This window comes from Saccopteryx leptura, chromosome 2 (assembly GCF_036850995.1).
Source record: "Saccopteryx leptura isolate mSacLep1 chromosome 2, mSacLep1_pri_phased_curated, whole genome shotgun sequence".
In the NCBI taxonomy this organism is placed as follows: Eukaryota; Metazoa; Chordata; class Mammalia; order Chiroptera; family Emballonuridae; genus Saccopteryx; species Saccopteryx leptura.
The window spans coordinates 236,786,969-236,799,368 of record NC_089504.1 but is presented as its reverse complement, the minus strand read 5'-3'; the positions used below and the strand labels follow the sequence as shown (position 1 = coordinate 236,799,368).

The window sequence follows — 12,400 nt, the reverse complement described above, 5'->3', positions numbered from 1 at the left end:
AGATGATGATTTGCCAATTGCTGCTTTATTCAAATTTATTTGGAATTTCATTTTTAAAAATCTCTGTTCTGGGAAAACTTTGAAAGTTATGTTCTAGTGCTGTAGCTTTTTGTATGTTTTTAAAAAGGATTGTTCTTTTCCTCCCTGATTTACTAGGAAGTGTTGCTCATTTTATAAGCTTCATTTTACAAGATCTTGTTTACTTTCTCAAATGAAGGGACCTCCATTCAAAGCCAGGCCCCCATCAGAAGACAAAAATCCAAAAATCTTGGGGAAAAACAGTGCCAATGACATTAAATACTGACAAGTGCTATATATTCTGGGCATTCTAGAACCCGAGTGCTGGCTGAGAAAAAAAAATGAGTGCTGGGAAATTAAATTCTGAAAGTCAATTTGACAGATCTCAGGACTGCTTATAGGAACGGCCTGAACTATTCCTTTACGGGACTGTGTTCATTTTGCAGCTAACAGCTCTCTGAATGGAAGGTAGGAAGGTGCAAGAAATCTTTTCCACACCAGATCTGGAAGCAGAACAATGTAGCATAAATTGTGGACATAGAGTATAAAAGCAGGTCTCCATCACTCCTAGACCAGTAGGTCTCCCCTGCTGGGCTGCTGAGCGTTAACCTCATCAGAGATTCATTGAATTACATTTACTGTATAATCACGGGGAGGTGTTTAAAACAATCCTGAGGTCCAGGTTCTACCCCAGACCAATTAAATCTGAATCTCTGGAGGGTAAATCCCAGGCATTTGTGCGCTTATAAAGCTCCTTGGGCCCTGGCTGAATAGCTTGGTTGGTTAGAGCAGGGGTAGTCAACCTTTTTATACCTACCGCCCACTTTTGTATCTCTGTTAGTAGTAAAATTTGCTAACCGCCCACCAGTTCTACAGTAATGGTGATTTATAAAGTAGAGAAGTAACTTTACTTTATAAAATTTATAAAGCAGAATTACAGCAAGTTAAAGCATATAATAATAATTACTTACCAAGTACTTTATGTTGGATTTTCGCTAAGTTTGGCAGAATAAATCTTTATAAAACAACTTACTATATAGTTAAATCTATCTTTTTATTTATACTTTGGTTGCTCTGCTACTGCCTACCATGAAAGCTGGAATGCCCCCTAGTGGGCGGTAGGGACCAGGTTGACTACTACTGGGTTAAAGCATCATCCCAATATGCAAAGGTTCTGTGTTTGATCCCTGGTCAGGGCACACAGATAAACAGATTGATGTTTCTGTCTGTCTGTCTTTCTCGTTCCCATTCTCTCTCTCTAAAATCAATAAAACAAACAGACAAACAAACCAACCAAGCTCCTTGGGTGATTCTAAGTTCAGCCAGGGCTCAGAACCACTACTGGGGACAGTACTAAGGTGATTTATCTGCCAGGCACAAAAGGAGAGGTTTTGATAAGTGTCAAGAAACCAGTCAGTAGGGTGCTTCCAGAAGGGTATGAGAACTTTCTTAGGGCATCCCATAGAGTCCCCCACAATCACCCCTGACCCCCCTCCAAAGGGGTCTATCCAACCTGTGAGAGGTATCTGTACAGCTGGGGGTCCCGCTCCAGGCCCAGGTAAGCGAGCAGCTCCGCTTCACCGCCCTCTAGCAGCTGGTAGAAGATGTGGAAATTCCGCTCCCCTTGGTTTTGATAGACAACTCGAGACTTTTCTATCAAGTAACTGATGATATGCCCGCCTATCGGAATGCCCTTCAAAATAGGACAAAAAAATATGGCAATGACAACAGTAACTGGGCCACTCTCTTATGGGCGTGTTTTAAGGAACAGAAATCCTGAAGCTGAATGAACTCGGATCTCTCAGTCTTCTATGATTACTGTTTTCTGGGCTCTGTTTTAAAAGATCTTTGCCTACCACAAGGTCAGAAGATGTTTTCTGGTTTTATCTAAAAGCGTGATTGTCTAACTGTTCATGTTTAGGACTAAAAGAATTACTGTTTAATTTTTGTATATGAAGTGAGGTAGGGGGTCACAGGTCTTTTTATCTATATGAATTTCCAATTGATCAGCACCGTTAATTTAAAAGACTATCCTATCCCTACTAAATCACTGTGGCGCTTTTGTCCTAAGTGACCAATACGTGGAGGCCTTTCTGGACTCTATTCTGGTCTATTGTCCTGTTCATATATCCTTGTGCCAATGTCACACTGTCTTAATTATTTTTAATAATGCATCCCATAAAGGATTTGTATTCCAGAACATAGATAGAACTCTTATAAACCAATAAGGAAAACAACAGCCCAATTAAAAATGGGCAAAAGACTTGAACAATGACCAAAACTTCATTAATAATCAGGAAGATACAAACTTAAATCACAGTGAGAAAGCATTATACTTCACCAGAATATCTAAAACTGGAAGGAACGACATACCAAATGTTGGCGAGGCTGTGGAGCAACTGGAACTGTTATTAATTACCAGAACATTGCTGGTAGGAACCCAGCAATGCCACTCTGGGGTATATGCCCAACATAAATGAATGCTCGTATCTACTGGTAGACACGCGCAAGGACGTTCAGAGCACTATTTGCAATAGCCCCAAATTGGAAACAACCTGAATGTCCATCCTCAGAACAGAGAAGTAGTGACAGTCATACAATCAAAAAAGATCAACGGCTGCATGTAGAACATGAATGAATTTAACAGTCAGAATGTTGATTGAAAGAAGCCAGACACAAAATATAATGTACTGTAGCCCTGGCTGAATAGCTCGGTTGGTTGGAGCATCGTCCCAAAGCGCAGAGGTTGCTGGTTCGATCCCCAGTGAGGGCACATACAGGAACAGCTTGGTGTTCTTGTCTCTCTCTATCTCTCTCTCTCCCTTCCTCTCTCACTAAAATCAATAAATAAAAAATAAAATATAATGTACTGTATAATTTCATTAATGTGAAGTTTTAAAACCAGTAAAATTAATCTGTGATTATGGAGGTCAGAACAGTGGTCACCTTGGGGGGCTATGTACTGTCAGAGAAGGGTGGGAGTACCTTCTGGGTGCTAGACATATTTATATCAGATATGATCTGGTTACACAGGTAGAAACATTGGTAAAAATTCATTGGGTTGTATTAATGATTTGTACCCTTTCCAGAATGTGTGCGAAAGCTCAACAATAAGTTTAAAAACATACACAGCTATTAAATTTTTTCAAAGTCCAGACACACACCTTTGGAGTTCCAAGCACCAGCCTCTGGAAAACCCTGAGAAAGTCTGTCCTCATTGCCACACTCAATGCTCAGCTGGGTCCTATTCTCTGGCTGAAGTGTCACTTTGTCACTTGGAATCATATGTCCTTGAGAACTCTGTCCGCCCGTCCCACTTGCATTAGCCCCATTTAAATTCTGGTACAACTCAACCACACTCATGCCTTACGTATTCTCTCTGGCTACTGTCATGCTGCAACAGCGAAGTTGAGTGACTGCAACAGAGGCTGTGCAGCCCATACAACGTCTAAAATATCTACTATCTGACCCTATCCAAAAACACTTGTCGACCCACATAATTATGAATGTTTGCAAGTTTTATAAGAAACAGTGTCACACTGACACATGGGCCCAAGACCTGTCCATGTTCTGTGTAGCTGTCACTCATTTGCTCTCATTGCCAAAGAACCCCTCACTGAGTGAACCACCATTTAACCAGCTGTTCTCCTGTTGGTGGACACTCAGTCCTCCCCAGATGTGTTGGTCGTTTCCAGCCCTTTCGCCATTGTGAACAGTGCTTGTGGGCATGCTTGCACACCTGGACGAATATCTCCACCTTAGGTTATGTGATTCCAACTTCAGAAGATAATACCGGGTGGGGCAAAGGGAGGTTTTCTGTTGTGAGTACGTGAAACACAGTTCATTCCTGTGCTATTATTTATTAATAATTGCATAATTTTCCATAGGAACAACTGTAAACCTACTTCTGCCCCACCCTGTCTATTGTTTTCCAAATGGGTTCCACCAGCTGCGTGGAAGAGCTCCTAAAGGACTCACATCTTTGCTGACACCTGGCATCATCAGACTTCTCAATTTCTACTCATCTAGAAGGTAGAAAATTGTATCTCATTGTGGTCTTTATTTGCGTTTTCTAAAATGAATACTGAGCTTGGGGTTTTCAGCTGTTTTGAACCAATAAATGCTCTTCTTCCCTTAAGATGCCCTGGGTTGGGTTTCTGTTGCTGGTAAATGAAGGGGTCCCCATGAACCAGTAATAGGAACGTGAGTGTACCTTGAAGTCAAACTGTATGTCCATGTACTTCCCAAATCTGCTGGAGTTGTCGTTCCGGAGCGTTTTGGCATTTCCGAAAGCCTTGGAATACAAAGTGTGGAGAGAGGAAGGACTGAATCAGATTGTCATGCACTGTCATCTAAGCTCACTACTCTCACCAAATTCCTGACCCCAAATGATGTACATATAATGGAAACAGGAGGGGGGGGGGGAGTCAGGGATAAAAGCTATACTTTATCTTCTAAGAAGGAATCACTGACTACAAAGGATTTGACGCCAGCCACAAGGGTTGGACCTAAAGCGATAAAGGGAAAAATACCAAATATCTTCTCCCTGGAATCTAGTCTAGGAATAAATTAGAAACAGCCTAAGGAGAGGTATATAGGACCCTCAGCCCATGCTGTCCTAGAAGGCACAGTTGATGGCCCCCATAACCAGACCCTTTCTTCTTATATCACAGAGATAAACCATTCAGCCCAAAGGTCCACTGGGAAAATTCCTTCTACCTTAAACATGTTTTCCATGAAGGGCAACAAAAACACAGGAGAAAATAACTTGTTCAAAATTATCCAGCAAGTCAGTGAATTACAAGAGTAGAAACAATTGCTCACATGGCTTTAATTCATAATAAAGATGTTAATAAATAATGGAGCATTATTTCAGTGCTTCTTAATTTTGCTTCGTGCTTTTTATGCATTCATCTCATCTAATCCTCAGACCCTCTTAAGAGGTAGGGACTATGAGAAGACCCATTCCACAGATGGAAAAACAGACCCCAGGATGTGACATGACTTGCTGAAGCTTGCTGGTGTGTGGCTGCCCAGGGATTAGCATCATGCCTGCTGGACTTCAAGGCCACGCCCTGAACCACAGTACTACCCCAGAGACCCCTCTTCTTAGCTCCCAAGCAGTGATTTTCCCATGTTAACTGACCTGCTCAAACAGAGGACTCTTCCCACTGAGTGACCTCCTTGGAACTCCCTTGTATAGGTCCTCCAAGGTTGCCTACCTCCAGCACTGGATTGGAGAGCAGCAGTCTATCACGGGCTATTTCCAGTGACTCGGTCATTGGGCAGGTCATTGCAAAATACTGGAGAATCTTCTTGGAGGTCTCTGTTTTCCCCGCCCCACTCTCCCCAGAAATGAGGATGAGGTGGTTAGTGAGCTCCGAGCACATCATGCGGTAAGCATTGTCAGCTATGGCGTAGCTGGAGAGGTGGAAGGAGTGGGGAGTGGCTATAATGCTACTACCATCGGCTCTGACACCCGCAAGAGCAGAAGGACCAAGCAGCCTGCACCCAGGAAGCCACATCCAGACCATGGTACAAGGATACTGAGCTCAGACAGAGATAAAACCCCACCCTGACCCATTCACTGATCACACATTATATGTCCTAGATTGCAAAGCTCAAATGGTATATGCGACAGAGTGGAAGATTTCAGCCGTAACAGAAATAACTTTTAATTGAACAGATTTGTTTTTTAAAATCTATCAACATTAAAAAAAATTATTTTCATTGATTTGAGAAAGAGAAAGAAAGGGAGAGAGGGAGAGCGAGAGAAAGGGATGAGTGGATAGATGGATGAATGAATGTGTGAGTGGGTAAATGGGTAAGGGAGAGGGAGGAGAAAAAGAAGAAGGTAAGAAATAGAAAAACACTCCTATCAATGACCGGATGAGCACTACTTACACATGTGGTGGCAGTTCAAAGAAATTGACCCCTTGATAAAGTTTCATCTGGCTCAAGGTGTAGATTCCAAGCTCCTGGTACGGATTCACAGACACGAGGAGGGTGCCAATGTAAGTCTGGAGGAATGAACCAAAACACTAGTGAGGAATTCTAGGGTATAAATGGCCACAGTAAAATACCATCACATGTCACATGCTATGATCCCCATGCGTTCATTCAGTGCTGGGGATATAACACAGTAAGTAGACAGGTGGGGTCTCTGCTCTCATGGAGCTCATGTGGCAGGCAGGGGTAGAAAAACAACCAAGGGATCAAAACTGTTTCCATTCGAGATAAGGGATAAGAGCGCACGACTGAGGAAGGCTGCTTCAGCTAGTGGGCTCAGGGAGGGCTTCTTTAAGGAGGTGACAGTTAAGCTGAGACTTGAAGGACGAGGAGCAAAGTGAAGAAAAAAGTCAGCAGGAAGGGCGTTTCCGACTGAGGGAACAACTATGGCTGGCCGGCTACAGTGGAGGCCAGTGATGGAGGGGAGAACGGGGAATGGAAAGGAATGGTGTTGGAGAGGGAACAAGGTCACATCACACAGGGTACGAGGAATTGGGGGGTTGTTCCAAATGTGGATGGTAGTGGCAGCACTCTCGCTGCTGAAATGAAATCCCTGCCCTGAATTATTACGTAAAATGGGTTACTATAACAGGAGAACACATGGTCTGATTTACATTTCTCCAGAGTCTCTCTGGCCATCGGATGAAAACAGGGTGAGTGTACAAACCAGTCATCCAAAATTGGGCAAATGCTCCTACTGCTGCCATTTATGTCCCTACATTTCAGCATTGGATTCTACTAACACTCAAGTTTTGGAAGTACTTATATTTATAATATAACTGCTAAGGGAAAACTGCTTGGTGTACACAATTATGAATAAACAAAGTTCTGAGCTCCTATAGAAAAATGAATAAATACTCAGGCTCCTTTGAAAGTACATCAGGTACTCTCAGATTCTGGGTTTATTGTTGCTTTTCATTTCAAGGTCTCAAATACTGGAAGCCCTCAAGCCTACAATTAAATGATGCTAAAATCCTTCCAACTATTATTTCTAATCTCTAGTACAAAGTCAGAGTACCAAAAGAGAGAAGATGATTTTGACTAAAATTCTGCATTGCCTCAATCAGTAGAAAGCTTCCGGAGTAGAATGTTATTTCTGAAATGCATCTGTTCAAATTGAGAACATTTATTCATGATGATGTTATCACACACACACACCCTTTGCTCATACATAAAAACAATTTATATATAAAATCCACTTCTGTGATTAAAAATATACCCTCTGAGAAGCATCTTGCTTATTTCTTCTGGTAACCTTGTTCCAACATATAGATTAAGTCACAGGCACCAGGACAAACAAAATAGCTATAATCCAGATTTGTTTTTATGTTTTAGTATTTTAAAACTGTTTCTGACCAGCTAATTTACTCTAAGCAAAAGCTAATAAACTCTCTATAAAGGTAAACTTAATGACACCCCATCATATACACAGAGACACTGTGGAGTTTACCCTGAAAGAATTTACCTGAAAATTGACCAGTCAAATTAGGGTATGGTGATAAATCAAGAACAATAATTGGCCGCCACTAGAAGCAACAAGACCAACCTGAGTCATTTTTGACCCTTGGAGATTCAGGGTTTGTGGGGGCCATCTCTTATTTTTGCCTCCCTGGTATCTAGTTCCCCTTCTTCCAACAGGTTCCTCTGTGGAACCCTCTTCCCCAGCACTCAGTCCATATCATAGGGTCAGAGGGGCACTGGCCTCACCCCTCACCTCTGGCGATGGGTTTGGGTAAATAGTCTGTTCAATAATAATATTCCTTGTTCCTAACTACTGGGATTGGTCCAGAGAGAGGCACATGACCCAAGATGGGCCAATCAGAGCCAACCAATGTCTGTGTCTCTGGGATGATTTGCTTTCTTCTTGGTAACTACTCTAAGTTGATGTCAGCATGGTTCTGCTGGCAGCCATCTTGTCACCTTGTGGAGAGGCTGCCCCAGAAGGAAACTGATGCAAAAGAAAGCAGAGAGGTGACAAACATCCCTTTAGACGGAAAAGAGCCCTCAAGACATTATCTGAGACCCTAGATCTATTCCTATACCCTAAAGTTACATAGGTCAATAGATTCCATTTTGGGGGCTAAGACCGGTTGAAGTTGGGCTTCTGTCACTGGCCACCATAAAGGCCTTAACCCAAAGGATCTAAAGGGCATCTGATAGCAGTCCCTCCACACCTTCCTTTACTGGCTAATTTAATAGATTTATATTGTTCACTACCATCAAAACTGAGAAGGCAGGGAGGGAACCACCACTGGAGGAAAACAGCAGAGAAACGGGGTACATTACATAGATGAGGTTCTCGCTGAAACGCTTGCGAAGGTTGTCCAGGAAAGCAGACTCGCTGGTGTACGCGTCCAACAGCACAAAATCCTGCACCCCAACCTTGTCCCGGGCAGTCAGCGCACCTTCCATGTGCAGGCGGATGTGCCTCCTCCTCACTTCTTCTTTCTGCAGGGGACAGAGCATGCTCAGCAGCCTGCTTATTCTGTAATATTTATATAGTGCACGTCGAATGTGGAAATAGCAACATGCTACATCCTGGGAACAATAGAGCCAAGATTACATTATGCTGTCTTCATTAAGCATTTACATCTGGTTAAGGATAGGAGAGGATGATGATAAGAGCAGCAATAGTAACTGCAGCAGCTGATGGGAAATGAGCATTACTGCGTTAGGCACTGAACACTTGACATTTGATCCTCACTTTGACTCTCTGATGTAAGTACTATCATCATGACCATTCACCAGATGAGGAAAGTGAGGATGCAGAGGTTTTAAAACATGTCTAAGACCCACCAAAAGGCAAAATCAGGATATGAACCTAGATAGCCCAGCCCAGAACCTGCTTGCCTGACCATCACGTACTTGCTATGTAATTCCTAGACAAGCAATGAGGTGTCTGGTCAGAAAGAGAATTTCTTGTTACAGAAGAGTATTAAAAAGAAAGACCAACGGGCTTCCAACATCCATGGACAAGGTGTAGTTGCAACCCACTGGATGGCGGAGGATCTTGCTGCGTACCAGGGCCAGACCTGACCCACGGTCACCAGGCCGAACAACTGTCCCTGGTACAGGTGAGCAAAGGGAGTCAGATCGCTGCTGGGCAGGAGACCTGGGCTGCACCCGTGGAGTTAGGAAGGCCCTGAGAGACAGCTCTCCTGGGCTTAGGCACCCTGAGGCTGGAGCTGGTGCAGAGCGAGTAGGGTCAGAGCTGCAGTAAGAAGTCTGGAGTGTGTGATGTCTGTGTTGGGAGGACTGCAGCAAGATAGTCACCAATGGGCCCTGGCCGGTTGGCTCAGCGGTAGAGCGTTGGCCTGGCGTGCGGGGGACCCGGGTTCGATTCCTGGCCAGGGCACATAGGAGAAGCGCCCATTTGCTTCTCCACCCCCCCCCCTTCCTCTCTGTCTCTCTCTTCCCCTCCCGCAGCCAAGGCTCCATTGGAGCAAAGATGGCCCGGGCGCTGGGGATGGCTCCTTGGCCTCTGCCCCAGGCGCTAGAGTGGCTCTGGTCGCGGCAGAGCGACGCCCGGAGGGGCAGAGCGTCGCCCCCTGGTGGGCAGAGCATCGCCCCCTGGTGGGCAGAGTGTCGCCCCCTGGTGGGCGTGCCAGGTGGATCCTGGTCGGCGCATGCGGGAGTCTGTCTGTCTCTCCCCGTTTCCAGCTTCAGAAAAATACAAAAAAAAAAAAAAAAAGTCACCAATGTCTGTCCAGAGCTGTGATGTCACCAGGGACTCTGTGCTCTGGGCACACAGTGCCATTGCTTGTGCAGATGAAAAGCAAGAAAAAGCAAAAACATAGCAAAGGGAGTGGGGAAGAAACACCTCCCGCTACTGCCGTGTCATCTAATATGATGACAAATATTAACATCATGCTGACATAAAGGAGAAGTGCTTAGTCCAGTTCATTATCACAGAGCAAGTACTAAAGAGTGAATTTGGATTTGAGAGACGATAAACTGACAATTGGCACATATGGGTTTGCAAAGGTCCTAGAATAGTTAAAACAACCTTGAAAAAGAAAAACAAAGTTAGAGAACTCATACTTCTTCACTTTATGTAACCAGGAGTGTGTGTCCATTGATTTTTGACAATTTACAAACAATTCAGTGCAGAAAAGAAAAATCTTTTCAATCAATAGTGCAAGAACAAGTAGATAACCATAAGGAAAAAAAATGCATTTCAACCCTTACTTCACACTATACATATAATATAATATAATATAATATAATATAATATAATATAATATAATATAATATAATATAATATAATTTATATCATATTATATATCGTTATGCTATGTTATTTTATATTATATTATATTATTATATTTATAATAATGTATTATAAATAATAGTTATTATATAATATATCATTATACTTCATGTATATGTATAGTATAGTATACATATTAACTTGAGATGGACTTCAGACCTAAATAAAACTACAAAATCTATAATGCAATTAGGAGAAAATGGCAAAATAGCTTTGCATCCAGAGGAAGGCAGAATTTTCTTAGAACACAGGATGAAACTACCAAAGAAAGAAATAAGAAATGAGACTTCATCAACAATATAACTTCTTTTTTATTTTTTAATTTTATTTATTCATTTTTAGAGAGGAGAGAGACAGAGAGGGAGAAAGAGGAGAAAGAGACAGAGAGAGAGAAGGGGGGAGGATCTGGAAGCATCAACTCCCATATGTGCCTTGATCAGGCAAGCCCAGGGTTTCGAACTGGCGACCTCAGCATTTCCAGGTCGACGCTTTATCCACTGCACCACCACAGGTCAGGCAACAATATAACTAACTTCTTATAGAAAGATACTGTTTAAAAAATGGATAGGCAAGCCACAGATGGGCAGAAATTTTTCACAAAATATATACCTGCAAAGGATTTGTGCCCGGAATGAAAGACTCCTATAGCTCAATAACAAGAAGTCAGACTCAATAAAAATTGGCCAAAAAACTGAAATGGACTTTTCACAAAAGAAGATAGACAGTCAAGAAGCACATGGAAAACTGCTCAACCTCATTAGGCATCAGAAAAATACAAATTAGAACCACCATGAGATACCACCAGAATAGTTCAAATAAAAAGGACTGACAACGTGGACTATTAGTGAGGACATGGGGCAGGCAAAGCTCTTGTCCCTTCCAATAGGGACGGAGAGTGATAGAATCACTTTGGGCAAAAGTCTGGCAGTTTCTAATGAAGTTAACTGTGCCTCTGCCCTTTGATCCAGCAATTCCACTCCTAAGTATTTACTTAAGACAAATGTAAACATATGCCCACAGAAAGACTTGAACATGCAGGTTTACATCAACTTTATTCATAATGGCCCCAAACTGGAAACAATCCAAATTTCCATCAACTGGAGAATGGAAGTGGGCCATCTATACAACAGAATGGGTACAGCAATAAAAGAGAAATGACTGGTATTCACAATGACACGGATGACTCTCGCAGACATTATGAAAGAACTCAGACACAAAAGACTGCATGCCTTATGATTCCATTTCTATGAAATTCTAGGACAAGCAAAACTAATCTACAGTGAATATCAGAACAATTGTTGCCTGGTTAGAGGAGATTGTCTGGCAAAAGACTTTTTTTTTAGCGATAGAAATGTTTTTCTAACTGGATAGGGCTGTGAGTTACATGGGTGTATCTATTTGTTGAGATACTTGTTAAGATTGTGTGCATTTTGAGATATGCATACTTTTTAAAGGAACCATAAAAATAATCAAGTGGTAAGGGGACAGAGAGTAGGTGGAAGTATAAATAAAAACAGAATGGCAGGATTGATTGTTGAAACTGGGTATGGGAGGGATTTACTATACTATTCTGTTTACTTTGTGTATAGCTGAAATTCCTCGTAAGATTTTTAAAAACAGAATGGCCACCAGGGGTCTCCCTACACTACCCAAACAGAGCCAGAATCAACCATCTCCAGCTCTCAAAGGTTAAAAGCAATGCATTTAGATCAAACAATATTTTAGTGATTCCAAATACTCATTTTAAAGTTTTATCTTGTATTTGTAAGAGAAGCTATATAAAGTGATTAGGCACCAGGACTTTGGAACATGAGCCTGTTGTCCAAGTTCAAATCCCATTTCTGCCTGTCTCTTCCTGGCAGTACCAACTTGGGAAAGTCTCTTAATCTATCCAAGTCCCCGTCTCTGTTCCATGTCTGTAAAATGGAATCAATTGTACCTACTTCACAGGGTTGTTGGTTTGACCAGAACCATGGAAAGCACTGGGAACAATGCCAGACACAATGTCAGCTCTGTAGGCACTTGCTCTGTCCTTGATCGTATTAATAATACGATTATTAGAAACATGACTAATAAAGCAAGAAATCTGTTAGTTAGTTAGTA

General features: G+C 42.3%; 1 protein-coding gene across 1 annotated transcript in view; it reads right to left on the bottom strand.

Annotated features, from left to right (window-relative positions):
- Positions 1-8,472, bottom strand: part of MYO1H (myosin IH) — a 37,727-nt gene extending 29,255 nt beyond the window's left edge. The window contains exons 1-5 of the mRNA XM_066365974.1: positions 8,314-8,472; positions 5,923-6,038; positions 5,241-5,439; positions 4,232-4,312; positions 1,532-1,711 (exon numbers count right to left, since the gene is read on the bottom strand). Of these exons, the coding sequence (XP_066222071.1) occupies positions 1,532-1,711; positions 4,232-4,312; positions 5,241-5,439; positions 5,923-6,038; positions 8,314-8,439 (702 nt within the window). The 5' untranslated portion in view covers positions 8,440-8,472. The remainder of the gene's footprint in view (positions 1-1,531; positions 1,712-4,231; positions 4,313-5,240; positions 5,440-5,922; positions 6,039-8,313) is intronic.
- Between the last annotated feature and the right edge of the window lie 3,928 nt (positions 8,473-12,400).